The sequence below is a fragment of the Schistocerca cancellata genome, chromosome 9, assembly GCF_023864275.1.
Source record: "Schistocerca cancellata isolate TAMUIC-IGC-003103 chromosome 9, iqSchCanc2.1, whole genome shotgun sequence".
Taxonomy (NCBI): Eukaryota; Metazoa; Arthropoda; class Insecta; order Orthoptera; family Acrididae; genus Schistocerca; species Schistocerca cancellata.
In genome coordinates this window covers 384165336-384189547 of record NC_064634.1, presented here as the reverse complement: position 1 = coordinate 384189547, position 24212 = coordinate 384165336, and the positions used below count along the sequence as shown (strand labels likewise).

At 45.0% G+C, this 24212-nt stretch overlaps 1 protein-coding gene across 1 annotated transcript in view; it reads right to left on the bottom strand.

Annotated features, from left to right (window-relative positions):
• Positions 1-22114, bottom strand: part of LOC126101125 (uncharacterized) — a 149505-nt gene extending 127391 nt beyond the window's left edge. The window contains exon 1 of the mRNA XM_049911810.1: positions 22083-22114. Coding sequence (XP_049767767.1) covers positions 22083-22102 — 20 coding nt within the window. The 5' untranslated portion in view covers positions 22103-22114. The remainder of the gene's footprint in view (positions 1-22082) is intronic.
• Positions 22115-24212: the final 2098 nt, after the last annotated feature.

The window sequence follows — 24212 nt, the reverse complement described above, 5'->3', positions numbered from 1 at the left end:
TAAATACCCTTTTTACTGTCATTTGTCTGTTCTCGGTTGGCGCATAATGCAGAGAAAATGTGCTGTTGCGCCATTATGCATAAACCACATCTTTAATCAGTTCTGACATGCCACATTCTCCAGCAAGACAGTCAGTACATTCTTCAAAAAGCGGTGATAACGAGCCCTGGTTAATCTCTGTGGTAAGATGTACGGCCTTAGTAATGTACAGGGTTATTACAAATGATTGAAGCGATTTCACAGCTCTACAATAACTTTATTATTTGAGATATTTTCACAATGCTTTGCACACACATACAAAAACTCAAAAAATTTTTTTAGGCATTCACAAATGTTCGATATGTGCCCCTTTAGTGATTCGGCAGACATCAAGCCGATAATCAAGTTCCTCCCACACTCGGCGCAGCACGTCCCCATCAATGAGTTCGAAAGCACCGTCGATGCAAGCTCGCAGTTCTGGCACGTTTCTTGGTAGAGGAGGTTTAAACTCTGAATCTTTCACATAACCCCACAGAAAGAAATCACATGGGGTTAAGTCGGGAGAGCGTGGAGGCCATGACATGAATTGCTGATCATGATCTCCACCACGACCGATCCATCGGTTTTCCAATCTCCTGTTTAAGAAATGCCGAACATCATGATGGAAGTGCGGTGGAGCACCATCCTGTTGAAAGATGAAGTCGGCGCTGTCGGTCTCCAGTTGTGGCATGAGCCAATTTTCCAGCATGTCCAGATACACGTGTCCTGTAACGTTTTTTTCGCAGAAGAAAAAGGGGCCGTAAACTTTAAACCGTGAGATTGCACAAAACACGTTAACTTTTGGTGAATTGCGAATTTGCTGCACGAATGCGTGAGGATTCTCTACCGCCCAGATTCGCACATTGTGTCTGTTCACTTCACCATTAAGAAAAAATGTTGCTTCATCACTGAAAACAACTTTCACACTGAACGCATCCTCTTCCATGAGCTGTTGCAACCGCGCCAAAAATTCAAAGGGTTTGACTTTGTCATCGGGTGTCAGGGCTTGTAGCAATTGTAAACGGTAAGGCTTCTGCTTTAGCCTTTTCCGTAAGATTTTCCAAACCGTCGGCTGTGGTACGTTTAGCTCCCTGCTTGCTTTATTCGTCGACTTCCGCGGGCTACGCGTGAAACTTGCCCGCACGCGTTCAACCGTTTCTTCGCTCACTGCAGGCCGACCAGTTGATTTCCCCTTACAGAGCCATCCAGAAGCTTTAAACTGCGTATACCATCGCCGAATGGAGTTAGCAGTTGGTGGATCTTTGTTGAACTTCGTCCTGAAGTGTCGTTGCACTGTTATGACTGACTGATGTGAGTGCATTTCAAGCACGACATACGCTTTCTCGGCTCCTGTCGCCATTTTGTCTCACTGCGCTCTCGAGCGCTCTGGCGGCAGAAACCTGAAGTGCGGCTTCAGCCGAACAAAACTTTATGAGTTTTTCTACGTATCTGTAGTGTGTCGTGACCATATGTCAATGAATGGAGCTACAGTGAATTTATGAAATCGCTTCAATCATTTGTAACAGCCCTGTATAGCCAAGAACACCTACCCATACATTCATTGAGAATCGAACCTGATGCCTTGTTTCTTGAACAACAACACCTCGCTACTCACCTGGACGTCTCCGTTGGTAGTGCTGCCACGCTCTCTACAAGTTGGGGTACTCACAGGTGTGAGTTCGCTGGATTCCTCGCCGCCTGACAGAAGACCATAAGGAGAACGAAGGACCATCAGTGATGAACTGCTGCGAGTTACGAGGTTGATCGTGACAATATTTTGTCAAACGTCGTCAGAGGCGGTGAAGAGTGCGTCCATCACTTCGAACCGGAAACTAAACAGCAGTACATGGTGAAGTGCCACACCACGTTTCCTCCGAGGAAACAGTTCAAAGCCGGACCCTCAGCTGGTAAGGTAATGGTGACGGTCTTCTGGGATTCTGGAGGGTTTATTCCGTTGGATGCCCTCCCTCGTGGTGAAAAATATACTCTGAAGTGCAGTTTGCTGCAAATTAAGGAAACGACTTCAGTGTGTTCGTCGCCTCAGCGAACGAATTTCTCCTTCTCCATGACAACGTTAAGCCTCACTCAAGTCTGCGCACCCGAGAGGAGCTCACAAAATTTCCTCGTACACCCAACAGCACTGATTTCGCACCTTCTGACTTCCATCTGTTTGGCCCAATGAAGGATGCACCCCGCGTAAAGCAGTACATGAATGATGAGGAGGTTATTGTGGTATCGATAGCTACGATGGCACGGCGTAGGTTGGCACTACGACACCGACACCGACGTGAGCGCCCTCTAGCAGGCGCTGTCCAGATCTACGAGCTCCGCTCCACATTCTGCCCATTTGGTCTAGAGCAGACGGCCGGGACACTTCGCACCTCTTTGCAAAGTTATGTATTCTAGCTAGAGTAAAGGTGATTTAAATTCATACTGCCGGCCGCGGTGGCCGAGCGGTTCTAGGCGCTCCAGTCCAGAACCGCGCTGCTGCTACGATCGCAGGTTCGAATCCTGCCTCGGGCACGGTTGTGTGTGACGTCCTTAGGTTTAAGTAGTTCTAAGTCTTAAATTCATACTGCAGTACCGACGTGTACTGCTCCTACTCACTTCCTTCATTCGGCCAACCTTTCAGTTCCGGAGCAGATCCACACGCCGCCTTCCAAGCGGGATACAAAAGTTATTGATGCAGCAAGACGTTGCCTCCGACGTCGACCAGTAGAGTGGTACCATGTGGGCATACAGGCCCTCCCCGTAAGGTGGCGCAAGCCGTCGAAATTGAACAGAGATATTGTTAAAAAATACGGTTTTGTAGCCTATAGAGTGGGAAGTAATATCGTGTTCTGGGATCCTGAATAAAACCAACCTGCTGTCAGAAAAAAAGGTGTACATTACCTATTGAACGCCCCTTCTACATCTCGCGTAAAGATCACAACGAGAAAAACCAAAGAAGTTAGATGTGATACGAAGTTTCAGCGAGAATCATTCTTCCCTTGCGCCATTCGGGAATGGGCGACAGAGGGGGGAGAATATAGTGATACCATCCTCATCAAAAGAAGGTTGTATACCTGGAAGAATCCTGGAGATACTAAAAGGTATCAGATAGATTATATAACGGTAAGACAGAGATTTAGGAACCAGGTTTTAAATTGTAAGACATTTCCTGGGGCAGATGTGGATTCTGACCACAATCTATTGGTTATGAACTGCAGATTGAAACTGAAGAAACTGCAAAAAGGTGGGAATTTAAGGAGATGGGACCTGGATAAACTGAAAGAACCAGAGGTTGTAGAGAGTTTCAGGGAGAGCATAAGGGAACAATTGACAGGAATGGGGGAAAGAAATACAGTAGAAGAAGAATGGGTAGCTCTGAGGGATGAAGTAGTGAAGGCAGCAGAGGATCAAGTAGGTAAAAAGACGAGGGCTAATAGAAATCCTTGGGTAACAGAAGAAATATTGAATTTAATTGATGAAAGGAGAAAATATAAAAATGCAGTAAATGAAGCAGGCAAAAAGGAATACAAACGTCTCAAAAATGATTCGACAGGAAGTGCAAAATGGCTGAGCAGGGATGGCTAGAGGACAAATGTAAGGATGTAGAGGCTTGTCTCACTAGGGGTAAGATAGATACTGCCTACAGGAAAATTAAAGAGACCTTTGGAGAGAAGAGAACCACTTGTATGAATATCAAGAGCTCAGATGGCAACCCAGTTCTAAGCAAAGAAGGGAAGGCAGAAAGGTGGAAGGAGTATATAGATGGTTTATACAAAGGCGATGTACTTGAGGACAATATTATGGAAATGGAAGAGGATGTAGATGAAGACGAAATGGGAGATAAGATACTGCGTGAAGAGTATGACAGAGCACTGAAAGACCTAAGTCGAAACAAGGCCCCGGGAGTAGACAACATTCCATTTGAACTACTGATGGCCTCGGGAGAGCCAGTCTTGACAAAACTCTACCATCTGGTGAGCAAGATGTATGAGACAGGCGAAATACCCTCAGACTTCAAGAAGAATATAATAATTCCAATCCCAAAGAAAGCAGGTGTTGACAGATGTGAAAATTACCGAACTATCAGTTTAATAAGTCACAGCTGCAAAATACTAACACGAATTCTTTACAGACGAATGGAAAAACTGGTAGAAGCCGACCTCGGGGAAGATCAGTCTGGATTCCGTAGAAATGTTGGAACACGTGAGGCAATACTGACCTTACGACTTATCTTAGAAGAAAGATTAAGAAAAGGCAAACCTACGTTTCTAGCATTTGTAGACTTAGAGAAAGCTTTTGACAATGTTAACTGGAATACTCTCTTTCAAATTCTGAAGGTGGCAGGGGTAAAATACAGGGAGCCAAAGGCTATTTACAGTTTGTACAGAAACCAGATGGCAGTTATAAGAGTCGAAGGGCATGAAAGGGAAGCAGTGGTTGGGAAAGGAGTAAGACAGGGTTGTAGCCTCTCCCCGATGTTATTCAATCTGTATATTGAGCAAGCAGTAAAGGAAACAAAAGAAAAATTCGGAGTAGGTATTAAAATTCATGGAGAAGAAGTAAAAACTTTGAGGTTCGCCGATGACATTGTAATTCTGTCAGAGACAGTAAAGGACTTGGAAGAGCAGTTGAACGGAATGGACAGTGTCTTGAAAGGAGGATATAAGATGAACATCAACAAAAGTAAAACGAGGATAATGGAATGTAGTCAAATTAAGTCGGGTGATGCTGAGGGAATTAGATTAGGAAATGAGACACTTAAAGTAGTAAAGGAGTTTTGCTATTTAGGGAGTAAAATAACCGATGATGGTCGAAGTAGAGAGGATATAAAATGTAGACTGGCAATGGCAAGGAAAGCGTTTCTCAAGAAGAGGAATTTGTTAACATCGAGTATAGATTTAAGTGTCAGGAAGTCATTTCTGAAAGTATTTGTATGGAGTGTAGCCATGTATGGAAGTGAAACATGGACGATAACTAGTTTGGACAAGAAGAGAATAGAAGCTTTCGAAATGTGGTGCTACAGAAGAATGCTGAAGATAAGGTGGGTAGATCACGTAACTAATGAGAAGGTATTGAATAGGATTGGGGAGAAGAGCAGTTTGTGGCACAACTTGACTAGACGAAGGGATCGGTTGGTAGGACATGTTTTGAGGCATCAAGGGATCACAAATTTAGCATTGGAGGGCAGCGTGGAGGGTAAAAATCGTAGAGGGAGACCAAGAGATGAATACACTAAGCAGATTCAGAAGGATGTAGGTTGCAGTAGATACTGGGAGATGAAGAAGATTGCACAGGATAGAGTAGCATGGAGAGCTGCATCAAACCAGTCTCAGGACTGAAGACCACAACAACAACAGCATCCTCATCGTGAGGATGTAGAGCATTGGTAGACAGTCTCAGACAACTTCAGTTCCGGATGCTCGTAATTTACACCGCAGAACCGCCCCTCGGGCATCCACAGGAGGTATAGGTGCAGCGGTGTGCGCCCAGAGTTACCACATCACCCTTAATGACTGCCGCGGCGCGCGGCCTTGCCGCTGATCGCCCAGTGATTACCGTGCAAGGGGAGACGCCGGGCGGCGACGTAGGTGCCCGCCAGTCCACGGCTCACGTACAGCTTACTCGAAAAGTATGAACGGCTGCAACTCTTCCCTGCGCAGGACGAGGCCTTCCAGGCGGTTAATTGTTGAGTATTGCGCCCGCTCTGCTTACACCTCTTCGGTAAGTACACGCACTTCCACAAAGTCTCGATCGTAAATCACAAGTTACAAGTTGTTTGGTGAAGTGTATACGGAGTGTAGGATACGTATTACATTACATTACACGCAGGTACAAATAAGGGACAATATTTGACGTCAATCTGTGGTAGAATTCTGGAACATGTTTTTTTTGTACAAGAATTACGTCATTTTTCTAGAACGAAAATGTCCTCTATTGAAATCAACAAAGATTTCACAAACAGAGATCTTGCGAAACTCAGTTCGCTCTGTTTCTCTATAAGATCCATAGCTGTGCAGATAATGGCGATCAGGTTGATGCTGAGTTCCTTGACTTCAGGAAGGCATATCACAGCATCCCGCACTGCTGTTTAGTGAAAAAAAGTATCAGATCAGATCTGCGGCTGGATTCTAGACTTCCCGGCAGAGAGAACTCAGCAAATGGCAATACTGGGACAAAATCGACTAATATAGGGAAGAGGTATAGGACGGTTACTGTTTACAATGTACATAAATGATTAGTAGAAAACATCGGAAGCTCTTTGACACTGTTCGCAGAGGATGCGGTTGTCCCAAAGTAGCACCACCAGAAGACAGTCGCGAATCACGGAATGGCCTACAAAGGGCTGATAAACGGTGCAGGCTCTAATAGTTGACCCTGAAAGTAAATACGTCTAATACATTGCTCATTTATAGGAAAAGATATCTACTACTGTACAACCACACTATTAATGACAAATTTCTGGAAACAGCAGGGCCTGTAGACCGTAAAATATCTAGGAGCCAGAGGGATCACATAAAAGAAACACTAACAAAGCAAATGCCAAATCGAAATCCATAAGAACAGTTTTAAGGAAACGTAGCTCATCCGCGAAAGAAGTGGCTTACAAGGCGCTTATTCGACCCATTCTTGACTATTTTTCATCTAGAATGAGATTTGTACTCTACAGCGGAGTGTGCGCTGATATGAAACTTCCTGGCAAATTAAAACTGTGTGGCGGACCGAGACTCTAACTCGGGACCTTTGCCTTTCGCGGGCAATTGCTCTGCCAACTGAGCTACCCAAGCACGACTCACAGCCCGTCCTCACGGCTTTACTTAGGGCAATACCTCGTCTGCTACTTTTATTTTTCATCTTCTTGGAACCCTTACCAGGCAAGCCATAAAAGAGATAGAGAAGATCCGACGAAGAGCGGCGCGTTTCGTCACGGGCTCGTTTGGTCGGCGCGAAAGTGTTCCAAAGACACTCAACAAACTCCACTGGCAGACACTACAAGAAAGGGATTGTGCATCTCGAAGAAGTTTGCTACTGAAATTTCGAGAGAGTACTTTCCAGGAAGAGTCGGACAACACATTACTTTCCCCCACATACATTTCGCGTAATGACTACGACGAGAAAGTTCAAGAAATTTGAGGCTTACCGACAATTATTCTTCCCATGCGCCATTTGCGAGCGGAACAGGGAAGGGAAGATCAGCTATGGCACCAGAAGTAGCCTCCTCCACACATCATCAGATGCCGATGCAGATGCTGCTGATGTACAAGGAAGAGAGGGATTTGAAGTCCCATCGACGGCGGAGTTACTAGAGGCACAAGCTGAGACTGGAAGAGTGGGGAAAGAAATCAATCAAGAGCTTTTCAAAGGAAATATTTCAACATTTGTCTTAAACGAATTAAGGAAACCAGAGAGAACCTAAATATCGATGGGCGAACGGGGATTTGAACCGCCGTCTTCCTGAACGCGAGTCCAGTATTACGGAAGCACAATTCCACACAAGTAACATATTATTTCACGAGAACAATCAATACTTTGCCTGTGTTCCACAACTTATTATTTCAAGAGTTGGCGTGCTGTCTAACAGAATAGCTAACATTTCGAAGATAAAAAGAATAAAAGATCAGTGGCCTGCTACATATAGCTGGGATTTGGTCAACCACAAAAAAATAAAAAGAAATCAAGCTTAACGCGCCGCCGATGGCGGGGTCGTTAAAGACGGAGCACAACGTCAGATGAGGAGGAGAAAATCACACGTGTCATTTTCTTATGTTATCTTTGCCCATCCAAAAGGCTGCCCTTGTCTAGGTACAGAATGCGATTTTTAACTTCCGCAAAATATCGCTCAAAGAATTTGCATTCAATTTGTCTATTGTGCTTGAAGAATGTAATAACATGCAGCTACGTATTAGTAATGTTGAATGTTGTTTCTAGTGAATATTACAGGATACGCCAGAAAGCCTGAAGACTACGCTTCTTTGCGCTCGTCTAAAGATGCAGTTCTCGAATTGTAGACGGAGCGCCCATTCACAACTTCGGTGAAGCAAAGCGTCAACTGTGAGGATAGGAGCAGACCCCTCACTGCAACACTAAGAATGAACGACACAGAACACCAAAATACCAGGCAGAAGTTCAAGTGTCAATACGAAAGCAGGGACCGACGGTAGCGCTCCAAGTTGCCTGGCAGTGAACTTCGAACTCGGGAAAATCTAGTGCGATAACGTGTGTTCTTGCTTTGCGAAATACGAGTACTAGATGATAACATTTTTCATTTATACTTCATGGGTCGTTCTGGTAGTCTGGTGGTAAAGTGTATTTATTTGTAAAACACAATATTGCAATTTTCACCGTTGGGCTATTACTAAGCGGAAATTATGTTCCTAATCTCGACATTCTTGTCTGCATCGCATTCTTTGAATTGCATTATAAATATACTGCTCGTATTCTGCTTAATTTTTGCTCTCATCCGTAATATTGGGTGGGATAAATGATTTTACATTTGTTTTTGTTTCTAATGAAACAATAGCTGGTTTCGTCGCATGGTATTGTGTGGGCTGCTTACGAATCCGTGTGCGAACAGCTCGATTTAAATACAGTGCAAGTAGATTGCTCGTATTCTAGGTTATTTTTGTTCCTATCCGTTTACCGTATTCTCGCATTTAATGGAAGCCACAGAAATGTTAACTGACTTCTGCTAAAATTTGAACTGACTTCTGCTAAAATGTACTGTTCGCATTACCTGTTAATAACTTGTGAAAATATTTGCGTAACTACTGTCGTATTTTTAACATTTGCAAGGAAGAATGCTCTAGCTACCGAGGCTACGATACCTACTCATGTACATTTACATCCATTCTCTGCAAGCCACTTTGAAATGCATGGCACTCAGTGCCAAGAAACAGCATCGTTCAAACAGAATTACATACTCATTTCGTGACAAGTTGTAATAATGTTAAGTACAAATTCTTTCAAAATCTGTTAACAGGGAGTTCTCCAGTAAATGAGAGAACGTACGGAAAAAGAATGCAAACAAAAATAAAGTAGAATAAAAGCAGTACGCTATAGTGCATTTAAATCGAGCAGTTCACACACAGTTTCGTAAGCAATAAAAAACACACGTAAGTCCACAAAACACCAGACAACAAAAGCAGCTTGTTTTATATGAACCAAAAACAAATATGGAATCATTTATCCACCCAGTATTATGGATGCAAGCAGAACGCAATCAAAATACGAACAACATATTTACAATGAAATTTACAGAGTGCAATGCATACGAGTAGTCGTAATCAGACGCACAACGTGATGAAACCCGAAAACAAACACGGGAAACTAAAAGTCAGGCAATAAGAAATCGAAATGATGGGATGATAAACTTGTAACGCTCCAAATGACCTGTTGCCGGATGTTTCTATGTGCATGCATGTCCAAAGGAACTTTGCATCATAATCAGAATAACACAGGCACTGCAATATGGTATTTATCTGCCAATACCTGGCAAGCGGCTTTCAAATACGACGTCTGACCTGTACGGGAATGTACATAGTGGATATACGAGTACAGGTCGTAGACGCGTGGCTGACGAGGAATGGAAGTTTGGGTCTGACCGTGAGTCGTGCACGGATAGCCAAATGGTAAGGCGACCGCTCGCGATAAGCAGGGAATCCGGGTTCTAGTCCCCGTCCGGCACAAATTTTCATTGGCATCATTCCATCCTACAGCTGTGGTAGTCCTTATTCGCAATTGGAAATTCATTTGGTGTCCCTATATGAGTTCCAGCCCCTGATGAGCTATATAGATCGATGCATTAAAAGCATTCGGTGTCTAGTATCGCTGCTTCCAATTAAATCGATGTATTGTCAACGCTTCTATATATTGGATGCACCGATGTTTTTATAATTGAAGCATCGACTTAGTGAACTTACCTTCTGTTTTGTTTTGTTACCTTAACAAAAATTACTTCTGTCACTTGGGAGGATGACCACGATAAATTAGTAGATCTTTAATTGAACGTGCAATAAATCGGAAGCATGTTAAAGTGATGAGAACTCCGGTCGAAAGAATAAACAAAAATAGGTTGGGAATCTTGAAAGACCATACATGATTACTAAATATAATTTCAAAATCGAAATCGTTCGAAGAGCAAGAGATGGAAACAATTTCTGTTTTTAAAAAGTGTAGAAAAAATAAGGTAAAAGTTCCATATACTACAGTCTGTTATAACGAGGAGTCGAATACAACATCGTGATAAAATCTTATTATAGTCTGCATGTAGCGTTTCTATAGTATCGTTTACTAACGCAACTTTCAGGTCATGTAAACAATAACTGAAAGTGGTAGGGATTTGTCTTGTTGTTGTAGTCTTCAGTCCTGAGACCGGTTTGATGCAGCTCTCCATGCTACTCTATCCTGTGCAAGCCTCTTCATCTCCCAGTACCTACTGCAGCCTACATCCTTCTGAATCTGCTTCGTGTTTTCATCTCTTGGTCTCCCTCTACGATTTTTACCCTCCACGCTGCCCTTCAATACTAAATTGGTGATCCCTTGATGCCTCAGAACATGTCCTACCAACCGATCCCTTCTTCTAGTCAAGTTGTGCCACAAATTCCTCTTCTCCCCAATTCTATTCAATACCTCCTCATTAGTTATGTGATCTACCCATTTAATCTTCAGCATTCTTCTGTAGCACCAGATTTCGAAAGCTTCTATTCTCTTCTTGTCTAAACTATTTATCGTCCATGTTTCACTTCCATACATGGCTACACTCCATACAAATACACTCCTGGAAATGGAAAAAAGAACACATTGACACCGGACACTGCGAGAGGGCTGTACAAGCAATGATCACACGCACGGCACAGCGGACGCACCAGGAACCGTGGTGTTGGCCGTCGAATGGCGCTAGCTGCGCAGCATTTGTGCACCGCCGCCGTCAGTGTCAGCCAGTTTGCCGTGGCATACGGAGCTCCATCGCAGTCTTTAACACTGGTAGCATGCCGCGACAGCGTGGACGTGAACCGTATGTGCAGTTGACGGACTTTGAGCGAGGGCGTATAGTGGGCATGCGGGAGGCCGGGTGGACGTACCGCCGAATTGCTCAACACGTGGGGCGTGAGGTCTCCACAGTACATCGATGTTGTCGCCAGTGATCGGCGGAAGGTGCACGTGCCCGTCGACCTGGGACCGGACCGCAGCGACGCACGGATGCACGCCAAGACCGTAGGATCCTACGCAGTGCCGTAGGGGACCGCACCGCCACTTCCCAGCAAATTAGGGACACTGTTGCTCCTGGGGTATCGGCGAGGACCATTCGCAACTGTCTCCATGAAGCTGGGCTACGGTCCCGCACACCGTTAGGGTGTTTGGCGCCGTGCAGGTGAGCGCCACAATCAGGACTGCATACGACCGAGGCACACAGGGCCAACACCCGGCATCATGGTGTGGGGAGCGATCTCCTACACTGGCCGTACACCACTGGTGATCGTCGATGGGACACTGAATAGTGCACGGTACATCCAAACCGTCATCGAACCCATCGTTCTACCATTCCTAGACCGGCAAGGGAACTTGCTGTTCCAACAGGACAATGCACGTCCGCATGTATCCCGTGCCACCCAACGTGCTCTAGAAGGTGTAAGTCAACTACCCTGGCCAGCAAGATCTCCGGATCTGTCCCCCATTGAGCATGTTTGGGACTGGATGAAGCGTCGTCTCACGCGGTCTGCACGTCCAGCACGAACGCTGGTCCAACTGAGGCGCCAGGTGGAAATGGCATGGCAAGCCGTTCCACAGGACTACATCCAGCATCTCTACGATCGTCTCCATGGGAGAATAGCAGCCTGCATTGCTGCGAAAGGTGGATATACACTGTACTAGTGCCGACATTGTGCATGCTCTGTTGCCTGTGTCTATGTGCCTGTGGTTCTGTCAGTGTGATCATGTGATGTATCTGACCCCAGAAATGAGTCAATAAAGTTTCCCCTTCCTGGGACAATGAATTCACGGTGTTCTTATTTCAATTTCCAGGAGTGTACTTTCAGAAACGACTTCCTGACACTTAAATCAATATTCGATGTTAACAAATTCCTCTTCTTCAGAAAGTCTTTCCTCTCCGTTGCCAGTCTACATTTTGTATCCTCTCTACTTCGACCATCATCAGTTATTTTGCTCCCCAAATAGCAAAACTCCTTTACTACTTGAAGTGTCTCATTTCCTAATCTAATTCCCTCAGCATCACCCGACTTAATTCGACTACATTCCATTACCCTCGTTTTGCTTTTGTTGATGTTCACCTTATATCCTCCTTCCAAGACACTGTCCATTCCGTTCAACTGCTCTTCCAAGTCCTTTGCTGTCTCTGACAGAATTACAATGTCATCGGCGAACCTCAAAGTTTTTATTTCTTCTCCATGGATTTTAATACCTACTCCGAATTTTTCTTTTGTTTCCTTCACTGCTTGCTCAATATACAGATAGAATAACATCGGGGAGAGGCTACAACCCTGTCTCACTCCCTTCCCAACCACTGCTTCCCTTTCATGTCTCTCGATTCTTATAACTGCCATCTGGTTTCTGTACAAATTGTAAATAGCCTTTCGCTCTCTGTATTTTACCCCTGCCACCTTCAGAATTTGAAAGAGAGTATTCCAGTCAATATTGTCAAAAGCTTTCTCTAAATCTACAAATGGTAGGAACGTAGGTTTGCCTTTCCTTAATCTTTCTTCTAAGATAAGTCGTAGGGTCAGTATTGCCTCACGTGTTCCAACGTTTCTACGGAATCCAAATTGATCTTCCCCGAGGTCGGCTTCTACCAGTTTTTCCATTCGTCTGTAAAGAATTCGCGTTAGTATTTTGCAGCTGTGACTTGTTAAACTGATTGTTCGATAATTTTCACATCTGTCAACACCTGCTTTCTTTGGGATTGGAATTATTATGTTCTTCTTGAAGTCTGAGGGAATTTCGCCTGTCTCATACATCTTGCTCACCAGATGGTAGAGTTTTGTCAGGACTGTCTCTCCCAAGGCTGTCAGTAGTTCTAATGGAATGTTGTCTACTCCTGGGGCCTTGTTTCGACTTAGGTCTTTCAGTGCTCTGTCTAACTCTTCACGCAGTATCATATCTCCCATTTCATCTTCATCTACCTCCTCTTCCATTTCCATAATATTGTCCTCAAGAACATCGCCCCTGTATAGACCCTCTATATACTCCTTCCACCTTTCTGCTTTCCCTTCTTTGCTTAGAACTGGGTTTCCATCTGAGCTCTTGATATTCATGCAAGTGGTTCTCTTTTCTCCAAAGGTCTCTTTAATTTTCCTGTAGGCAGTATCTATCTTACCCCTAGTGAGATAAGCCTCTACATCCTTACATTTGTCCTCTAGCCATGCCTGCTTAGCCATTTTGCACTTCCTGTCGATCTCATTTTTGAGACTTTTGTATTCCTTTTTGCCTGCTTCACTTACTGCATTTTTGTATTTTCTCCTTTCATCAATTAAATTCAGTATCTCTTCTGTTACGCAAGGATTTCTACTAGCCCTCGTCTTTTTACCTACTTGATCCTCTGCTGCCTTCACTATTTCATTCCTCAAAACTACCCATTCTTCTTCTACTGTATTTCTTTCCTCCATTCCTGTCAATTGTTCCCTTATGCTCTCCCTGAAACTCTGTTCAGCCTCTGGTTCTTTCAGTTTATCCAGGTCCCATCTCCTTAAATTCCCACCTTTTTGCAGTTTCTTCGGTTTTAATTTCCAGTTCATAACCAATAGATTGTGGTCCACATCTGCCCTTTGGAAATGAATTACAATTTAAAATCTGGTTCCTAAATCTCTGTCTTACCATTATATAATCTATCTGAAACCTTTTAGTATCTCCAGGGTTCTTACATGTATACAACCTTCTTTCACGATTCTCGAACCAACTGTTAGCTATGATTAAGTTATGCTCTGTGCAAAATTCTACCAGGCGGCGTCCTCTTTCATTTCTTAGCCCCAATCCATATTCACCTACTACGTTTCCTTCTCTTCCTTTTCCTACTGTCGAATTCCAGTCACCCATGACTATTAAATTTTCATCTCCCTTCACTGCCTGAATAATTTCTTTTATCTCATCATACATTTCATCAACTTCTTCATCATCTGCAGAGCTAGTTGGCATATAAACTTGTACTACTGTACTAGGCGTGGGCTTCATGTCTGTCTTGGCCACAACAATGCGTTGACTATGCTGTTTGTAGTAGCTTACCCGTACTCCTATTTTTTTTATTCATTATTAAACCTACTATTATCGTTATATCAGGACTGACGCTGCATACAGACCGGAATACACGTTAAGAACGTGACAGTGAGAAAAGTGACTATGGAACAATGGTCGACAGTAATCGAGATAAACACATCCATACCATGCAACATACATTATTCATTCAAAATTTAGATTTCAGCGTGCTTGTTACGTTGTCACGGTAATGAAAAGCGTATTCTGTGAGTGATCAGTTAAGGATTATTGATCGTATGGAGAATGGTGATACAAAAGCAAATACAGCACTTAAGTGTGGCGTATCTCAAGGAACAATCAGGGGATGGATGACGATAAGCATTAACGTAGAAGTTTCACTAAAACAGTAAAAAGTCAGGCGGAAACTTTCATAAAATGAAGAAACTAGGAAAGGAAGTGAACTGAACGAATATTTTTATGAGTGGTTTTTAACAGAGTGAAGTGAAAGTGGAGCCACATTCCAGGTTAATATTAAAGCCCAAGTTGCAAAATTTCACTCTGATTTACATGGTAACAAAGACTTTATCGCTCCCGAAGGGTGGTTTACAAGATAGAAATGTCGCCATGAAATTAAAAAAAAACGGGCCCTGAAGGACAAGCGAGATCCTCTGACGGTGAATCTGCTTCACAATTTCCTCAAATTCTAACCAAAGTAATGGCAAATAACTGTCGAGTGTATAACTCTGATGAAATGGCCCCTTATCATCGACTGCTTGCAAACAGGACTCTTGTTGTAAAAAGTTTATCTAGCTGCTGGATTTGGTAAATTTTTAAATGTTTTACTGTTGACGTTGTTTATCTATCATGCCCACCCCCGTAGCTCAGTGTTTCCGACATGGTAGCTCAGCGTTTTCGGTCTGAGGGCTGGCTATCCTCTGTAACAAAAAAAAAGCTCAGTGATGTATTCAACATGAACCTGGAGGAGTGTCATATGTAGTTCGCCCAGACCAAATGACGAGAATATTGACTCAGATGGTTCAAATGGCTCTGAGCACTATGGGACTTAACACCTGAGGTCATCAGTCCCCTAGGACTTAGAACTACTTAAACCTAACGGACCTAAGGACATCACACACATCCATGCCCGAGGCAGGATTCGAACCTGCGACCGCAGTAGTCGCGCGGTTCCCGACTGAAGCGCCTAGAACCGCTCGGCCACCGCGGCCGGCTGACGAGAATATTGACGAACAAATAAGGAAAGGTGTCAACATGACTGACTGCCACGTGGAGGACCCTGGTTCGATTCTCGGTACTACCTGGTATTTTTAATTGGAGGGAGGAGTAGACAGGGTGCACTCAGCCTCATGATGCCAACTGAAAAGCTACTTGACCGGATAGCAGCGGCTCCAGGTCACGAAACCTGACAACGGGCTGGAGAGCGGCGTGCTGACCCAACGCCTCTCTCTACCACATCCAATGAAACTAATGGCGCAGTTGACACTGTGGTCGGTCTGTGCCGATGGGTCAGCCAAGACATATGGAGAGTTACTACTATATACAACACAACTTCTCCGTGTGAAGCTTGTCATCCTACAGCTTACTCTCGATGCATCAGTTACGCTATTGGCTGTAGCGGGCGAGTCTCCACTCTCTCTCTGCAGTACTGTGTCACAAGAAGCACCTACGGGTTGTTTACCAATGTGATACGTGCCAATCCGCAGCGCGCCTTTTAAATAAATGGCAACACTTTGCTCATACACGCCCTGGAGCGTTGAGTTGCCATTAAATACATTAGCAATATACTGAATGTAGAATTAGTGACTAATATAACTAACGCATGATCTCAGGTCATTGAATACACAGTATCAGAACCCAAGCGAAACACCGCCCGCTGCTCTGCACTGCTAGGTAGGAAACTAATTCCAGCCCTCCTCAGACAGGAAGCACGCCAGGCATGGTTTCCTGGTTTCCATAGTGGTTGCTGCACAGTTGGACATGAGCTGGTGCACAACAAGGAATGTGTTTCATTACGATCTGCGAATGCAACACTCTCCAACGGTTTGTCTGCTGTGTCTCGCGCGCAAATCACGCAGTTTGTTAACGAAAATGGACGCGCTTAAAATTTCTGTGTTCGATCAATTAAGACGCATATTTTCTCCCTGGTCCATATGTTAACCGTCTTGTTCTGTCTGTAACATATATAAATAAAAACTTTAAATCCCCATAAACAAGATAAAAGATAAAATGAAAAGTTCCACCTACAATCACAGCGGACATCTGGTTTTAAAACTTCCTTCACATACAGTGTGATACAAGTTTACAATTGTCTTGTACATAAGATAAATTTTATTTCATTATTCTCACTCATTAGTGAAATCCTAACGTCGTTTCTATTAGATTACTTCTTCTTATCCAGAAGCAGAAGTCTTAGAAAATGTGAATTACAAGACTTGAAACAAGACAGTGCATAATATCCTGCTGCAATTAGTACAAGTTCTCTTGCAGGTAAAGCGCAAAAAATTATTTATTCACCGCGAGATTGATGTTAAATTTTCTGCACTTCAGTGTTCTGAATGTGTGTGTGTGTGTGTGTGTGTGTGTGTGTGTTTGCACGTACAATCCTCAACAATATTTGTAAAGAATTATGTGTCCCAGAATTTAGAAAGCTTTTTATATAAATGAGTTAATATTGATAGGCGATTGAATAACACAGACAGAGAAATCAGTCTTGCAATTCGTTGGTCGACATTCCATGGTATGTTCACAGTATCAAATAAACCAACTCCGGAGAGAGGTTGGTCTTGTACGTACATAGCATCGAATATTGCCGACCACACTTCGATTAAATTAATAAGAGACACCGAAAATCTATTAGAAAACACGAAGAATAAAATTAAAGCAATAACAGCCCTCGGTCGCAGAAAAGAAATATTTTGACCTGGGTTTCGGCATTACTAAGAGTGCCTTCATCAGAAGTAAAGCACTCAAACTGGCCTATAACATAAATACAAAATTGTTGGGAAAAAAATTTTAAAGTGTAAGTACTGACTAGCAGTACAACAAAGAAACAATACTTACATGTCACACACAAAATGAATATCGAGTTGTAAGATAAATATCAAGTAGCAGTGCCGAAACCTAGGGCAAAATACACTCCTGGAAATGGAAAAAAGAACACATTGACACCGGTGTGTCAGACCCACCATACTTGCTCCGGACACTGCGAGAGGGCTGTACAAGCAATGATCACACGCACGGCACAGCGGACACACCAGGAACCGCGGTGTTGGCCGTCGAATGGCGCTAGCTGCGCAGCATTTGTGCACCGCCGCCGTCAGTGTCAGCCAGTTTGCCGTGGCATACGGAGCTCCATCGCAGTCTTTAACACTGGTAGCATGCCGCGACAGCGTGGACGTGAACCGTATGTGCAGTTGACGGACTTTGAGCGAGGGCGTATAGTGGGCATGCGGGAGGCCGGGTGGACGTACCGCCGAATTGCTCAACACGTGGGGCGTGAGGTCTCCACAGTACATCGATGTTGTCGCCAGTGGTCGGCGGAAGGTGCACGTGCCCGTCGACCTGGGACCGGACCGCAGCGACGCACGGATGCACGCCAAGACCGTAGGATCCTACGCAGTGCCGTAGGGGACCGCACCGCCACTTCCCAGCAAATTAGGGACACTGTTGCTCCTGGGGTATCGGCGAGGACCATTCGCAACCGTCTCCATGAAGCTGGGCTACGGTCCCGCACACCGTTAGGCCGTCTTCCGCTCACGCCCCAACATCGTGCAGCCCGCCTCCAGTGGTGTCGCGACAGGCGTGAATGGAGGGACGAATGGAGACGTGTCGTCTTCAGCGATGAGAGTCGCTTCTGCCTTGGTGCCAATGATGGTCGTATGCGTGTTTGGCGCCGTGCAGGTGAGCGCCACAATCAGGACTGCATACGACCGAGGCACACAGGGCCAACACCCGGCATCATGGTGTGGGGAGCGATCTCCTACACTGGCCGTACACCACTGGTGATCGTCGATGGGACACTGAATAGTGCACGGTACATCCAAACCATCATCGAACCCATCGTTCTACCATTCCTAGACCGGCAAGGGAACTTGCTGTTCCAACAGGACAATGCACGTCCGCATGTATCCCGTGCCACCCAACGTGCTCTAGAAGGTGTAAGTCAACTACCCTGGCCAGCAAGATCTCCGGATCTGTCCCCCATTGAGCATGTTTGGGACTGGATGAAGCGTCGTCTCACGCGCTCTGCACGTCCAACACGAACGCTGGTCCAACTGAGGCGCCAGGTGGAAATGGCATGGCAAGCCGTTCCACAGGACTACATCCAGCATCTCTACGATCGTCTCCATGGGAGAATAGCAGCCTGCATTGCTGCGAAAGGTGGATATACACTGTACTAGTGCCGACATTGTGCATGCTCTGTTGCCTGTGTCTATGTGCCTGTGGTTCTGTCAGTGTGATCATGTGATGTATCTGACCCCAGGAATGTGTCAATAAAGTTTCCCCTTCCTGGGACAATGAATTCACGGTGTTCTTATTTCAATTTCCAGGAGTGTACTTCTTTGTTTGCGACCGAGGGCTGTTATTCCTTTAATTTTACTTTGTAAATGGTCGCAGACCACGTATCCATTTCCAAAACTTTAACACGAAGAGTAATGAAAACTGCTTGAATATTGTACGATGCCCGTCTCATTAGCTGTTGATTCAGCACGGCACATTGCTAATCGAGTGGACAAGGGTTCGATTCTAGGCTAGATCGGAGATTTTCTCCGCTTGGAGACTGGATTCGAATTCCAGAGTGTACAAATTTTCATTCGTTGCTTCAGTCTGCGTACATGCAACTTTGTCGCATCTTCCATTGTTGAGATGGCTGTATATTTATACAGTATATAGCAGGACACGAACTAGTTCGACTTTACAACAGAACACCTCTATTGACTGCATTACCGTGACCTGGTATTACACAATGAGGTGGCAAAAGTCACAGTACACCTCCTACTACCGTGCCGGACCTTCTTTCGCTCCGCGTGGTGCAGCAACTCAATGTGGCAACAAGTCACTGAAAGTCCGCTGCAGAAATATCGAGCCATGCTGCCTCTATAGCAGTCCATAATTGCTGAAGTGTTGCCGGTGCAGGATTTTGTGCACTAACTGACCTCTCGATAACGTCCCATAAATGTTCGATGGGACCCACGTCAGGCGATCTGGGCGGCCATATCGCTCCCTCGAACCGCCCAGAACGTTCTTCAAACCAATTGCGAGCAATTGTGTTCCGGTGCTATTACGAATTCCATCGTTGTTTGGGAGCATGAAGTCCATGTATGGCTGCAAATGGTCTCCAACTAGCCGAACATAACCATTTACAGTCAATGATCGGTTCAGCTGTATCAGAAGACCCAGTCCATTCCATCTAAGCATAGTTGACACCTTTATGGGGCCACGATCAGCTTGCACAGTGCCTTGTTGACAACTCAGGTCGATGCCTTCGTCGAGTCTGCTCCACACTCGAACCCTACCATCAGCTCTTACCATCTGAAATAGGGATTCATCTGACTAGGCCACGGTTTGCCAGTCGTCTAGGACCGAACCGATACGGTCACGACCCCAGGAGAGGCGCTGTAGGCGATGTCGTGCTGTTAGCAAAGGCACTCGCGTCGGTCGTTTGCTGCCATAGCCCATTAACGACAAATTTCGCTGCAATGTCATAACGGATACGTTCGTCGTGCGTCCCACATTGATTTCTGCGTTATATCTCACAGTGCTGCTTGTCTGTTAGTATTGACAACTCTACGCAAAACCCGCTGTTCTCGGTCGTTAAGTGAAGCCCTTCGGTCCCTGCGTTGTTTGTGGTGAGACGTAATGCCTGAAATTTGGTATTCTCAGCACACTCTTGACACTATGGATCTTGGAATATTGAATTGTCCAGCGATTTCTGAAATGGAATGTGGTATGCATCTACCTATAGCTACCATTCCGCGCTGAAAGTCTGTTAATTTTCGTTGTGCGGTCACAATCACGCAGGAAACATTTTCACGTGAGTCAGCTGAGTGCAAATGACAGTTCTGCCAAGGCACTGTCCGCAGCTCGTGGTCGTGCGGTAGCGTTCTCGCTTGCCGCGCCCGTGTTCCCGGGTTCGGTTCCCGGCGGAGTCAGGGATTTTCTCTGCCTCGTGATGACTGGGTCTTGTGTGATGTCCTTAGGTTAGTTAGGTTTAATTAGTTCTAAGTTCTAGGGGACTGATGACCATAGATGTTAAGTCCCATAGTGCTCAGAGCCATTTGAACAATTTTTTTTTTTTTTTTTTTTTTTTGCCAAGGCACTGCCCTTTTATACCTTGAGTACGCGATATCCGTATATGTGTTTATCGCTATCCGATGACTTTTGTCACCTCAGTGTGTTCCTGTGAATAAATCGTCAGTTACAAAATTCGACCAACTACTCGTTCATTAATTCTGTCATATCTCCTGTGAGGCCTGGTTTAGTCATCCTGTAAGGCGTCTGTCCGGTAAAAGCCAGTTCCCCCACTACTAGCGCTGCTTGCTCTTTCGTTTGCAGACCGACTACATTGGGTGTTACAAAACGATACCGACAAACTTGGAGGAGTTGCAGAGAGAATATTGAGGAATACATTGACGATAGGAACGCGTGCCCGGAAACGTTATACAACGAAGCTAGAGGGCATCGAAGTTATAGGTGTCGGCGCCTGTCACTAAGCCACCGCTTCGGCAACAAATGTGACTTCTTACGCTGACGGACAGTAGGCGGAACATCTAAACAATCGGCAGTGAAGATGATGGAGCTAGCCGCTGCGTAGACATGTCTCGTCTCCTAAGAATGCGGCGCTCTGTTGTCGTGGTGGATGACGCTTTCGGACAAGGGTTTCAGCCTGCAGTTTAATTTTCTCCTCTCTAAACAAAAACTGGAGATTTTAGAGGGTTTCAGGAGAAAAATAAACTGCAGATAAAAACACATATCCAAAACCGCTAACCACCGAGGCACCAGAGTGTCACATTCATAGGATGGATCTTAAAAATGTTCAAATGTGTGTGTATTCCTATGGGACCAAACTGCTGAGGTCATCGGTCCCTACACTTACACACTACTTAAACTAACTTATGCTAAGAACAACACACACATACACACACACACACACATGCCCGTGGGAGGACTCGAACCTCCGGCGGGAGTGGCCGCGCAGTGCGTGACATGACGCCCAACGACAAGGTCATCAGCGACATTCGTAGGAGAAAAGGACTGTTCAAGCAGCAGCTAGCTCCATCTTCTCCACTGGCGATCGTGACAATCAGTTTCGATTAATTAATAACAGACTACAATGCGAGATGTTCCACCCATGATCTGTCGGTATAAAAGGCCACGTTTACTGCCGAGGGGATGACCTAACGGCAGGCTTCGGCGCCTATAAGTTCGAGACTCTTGGATGACGTTTCCGGACGCGGGATCCTATCCTCAGTCCTCAGTTTGTGCCTCAAGACGCTCTCTACAAACCCTCTGTCGGCATCGTTTTGTAACACTGTATAATGCGGTGGTGAAGCATGTCCATCGACAACCGCTTCATAATAAGCTTCTGTAGTACTGAAATATTTTTAGAAACCTTATTTTTTGTTGTAACATTCTTTGTTATTTCTAACAAAAGATTTTGATCATTATGAAAATTTCATTTTTGTTTCAAATCGAGTCTTACCCAAAACACATCCCTATTTGTCTGTAAACAACAATCTATGATTTCGAAACACAGATATATTTCTCGATATATCCTCACCACATCGACGTCACGATATTGCATCCATAAAAACATCGACGTGTTTTTGCAGCGTGCATTCCTACTGAGCACTCACCTGCTGCTTAGCGCGTCCATGTTTGGCCACGCCGCCGCCTGCACTGGGCGTGGTAGCGCAGGGGGTCTCCGCCCCCGGCAGCCCGCAGCCTGGTACGCGCTCGACGCTGCCCGCATCTTCTGCCCGCCGATTTTCCTCTGTTCCGCTTTTCTCTTCCACCCACCTGTCGCCCGCGTTACGGCTGGCCCACTGTGGTAAAGCGGGCGCCCATACCGTCCTGATACACCAATATGCTGCCGCAGTTGTTTCCACTGTTAGAATCTCTACTGCTGAATTTCAGAAATTTCCCTTAGTCTTCCTTCAAGCATCCAACAGTTTTATTTTCTCCTATTCTGTCTACATCTACATGTACATAATTTAGACTTAGATATATACTCTGCAAGCCACTTTACAGTGCGTTGCGGATGGCATATCGGACCAGTATCATTAATTTTCCTATCTATGCCATTCCCTAAATCCTTCTTGTCTCATTTTTATGACCCCTATGTGAGATACGAGCAGGTGGCTGCAGAATGGTCACATTATCTTCGTCGAATACGGGTTCTCTAAATTTATCCAACAGAATTTTATGAGAACTGCGTTGTCTTTGTTACAAGGCTTTCCATTGAAGATCCCCACACATTTCTGTTACACTTTGACATGGGCTACACGGACCTGTTACGATGGCGCTGTAATGTATGAGGAAGTGTCATCGTAGAGTAACAATAGGAGGATATAGGATGACTTAGACAGAAGTTCTATTTAGTGTGATGAATGACCGCCTACGCTAAATGTAGAAAAATGTAAATTAATGAAGACGAGTAGTAAAATAATCGTCTGTTGTTCGAATACAAAGTTAGTGATGTGCTGCTCGACACAGTCACATCGATTAAATTCCTGGACATAACGCTGCAAAGTGACACGAAATGGAACGAACATGTAATGTCTTCAGTACGGAAGGTGAATGGTTGACTTCGACTTATCGGTAGAATTCTAGCAAGTGTAGCTCACATATAAAGGAGGTCGCCTACAGAATTCTAGTGTGACCCACACTTGACTGCTGCTCGAGACTGGGCTCCCAATTAGTTCTGAATAACCAGAAGGGTGCTGCTACATTTCTTGCTGGTAGGTTCGATCAACAGGTGAGTGGTCCGTGTACTCAAATGGGAATCCCCGAAGCAAAGACGATATCCCGCCGTGAAAGGCTATTGAGAATATTTAGAGAAGCAGCGTTTGCGGCTACTGTAGAACAATTCTACAGCCGATAACGTCTATTTCGATTAAGGGCCGAAAAGACAAGACAAGACGAGAGAAATTGAGGCTTGTATGGAAACATGTAGAGAGTCGTTTCTTCTTCTCTCCGTTTGCGAGTGTAACAAGAAAGGGAATGATTACAAATGGTACAGGTTACTCTCCGCCATGCAGCGCATGGTAGCTTTCTGAGTATCTACACTACTGACCATTAAAATTACTACACCACGAAGATGACGTGCTACAGACGCCCAATTTAACCGATGCTACAGACGCCAAATTTAACCGTGAGGAAAAAGATGCTGTGATATGCAAATGATTGGCTTTTCAGAGCATTCACACAGGGTTGGCGCCGGTGGCGACACCTACAACGTGCTGACATGAGGAAAGTTTCCAACCGATTCCTCATAGAGAAACAGCAGTTGACAGACGTTGCCTGGTGAAACGTTGCTGTGATGTCTCGTGTGAGGAGGAGAAATGCGTACCATCACGTTTCCGACTTTGATAAAGGTCGGAAAGTAGCATATCGCGATTGCTGCTAGCGTTGGTCGATCTAATGACTGTTAGCAGAATATGGAATCGGTGGGTTCAGGAGGGTAATACGGAACGCCGTGCTCGATTCCAACGGCCTCGTATCACTAACAGTCGAGATGACAGGCAACTTATCCGCATGGCTGTAACGGATCATGCAGCCACGTCTCGATCCCTGAGTCAACAGATGAGGACGTTTGCAAGACAACAGCCATCTGCACGAACAGTTCGACGACGTTTGCAGCAGCATGGACTATCAGCTCGGAGACCATGGCTGCGGTTACGCTTGACGCTGCATCACAGACAGGAGTGCCTGCGATGGTGTACTCAACGACGAACCTGGGTGCACGAGTGGCAAAACGTCATTTT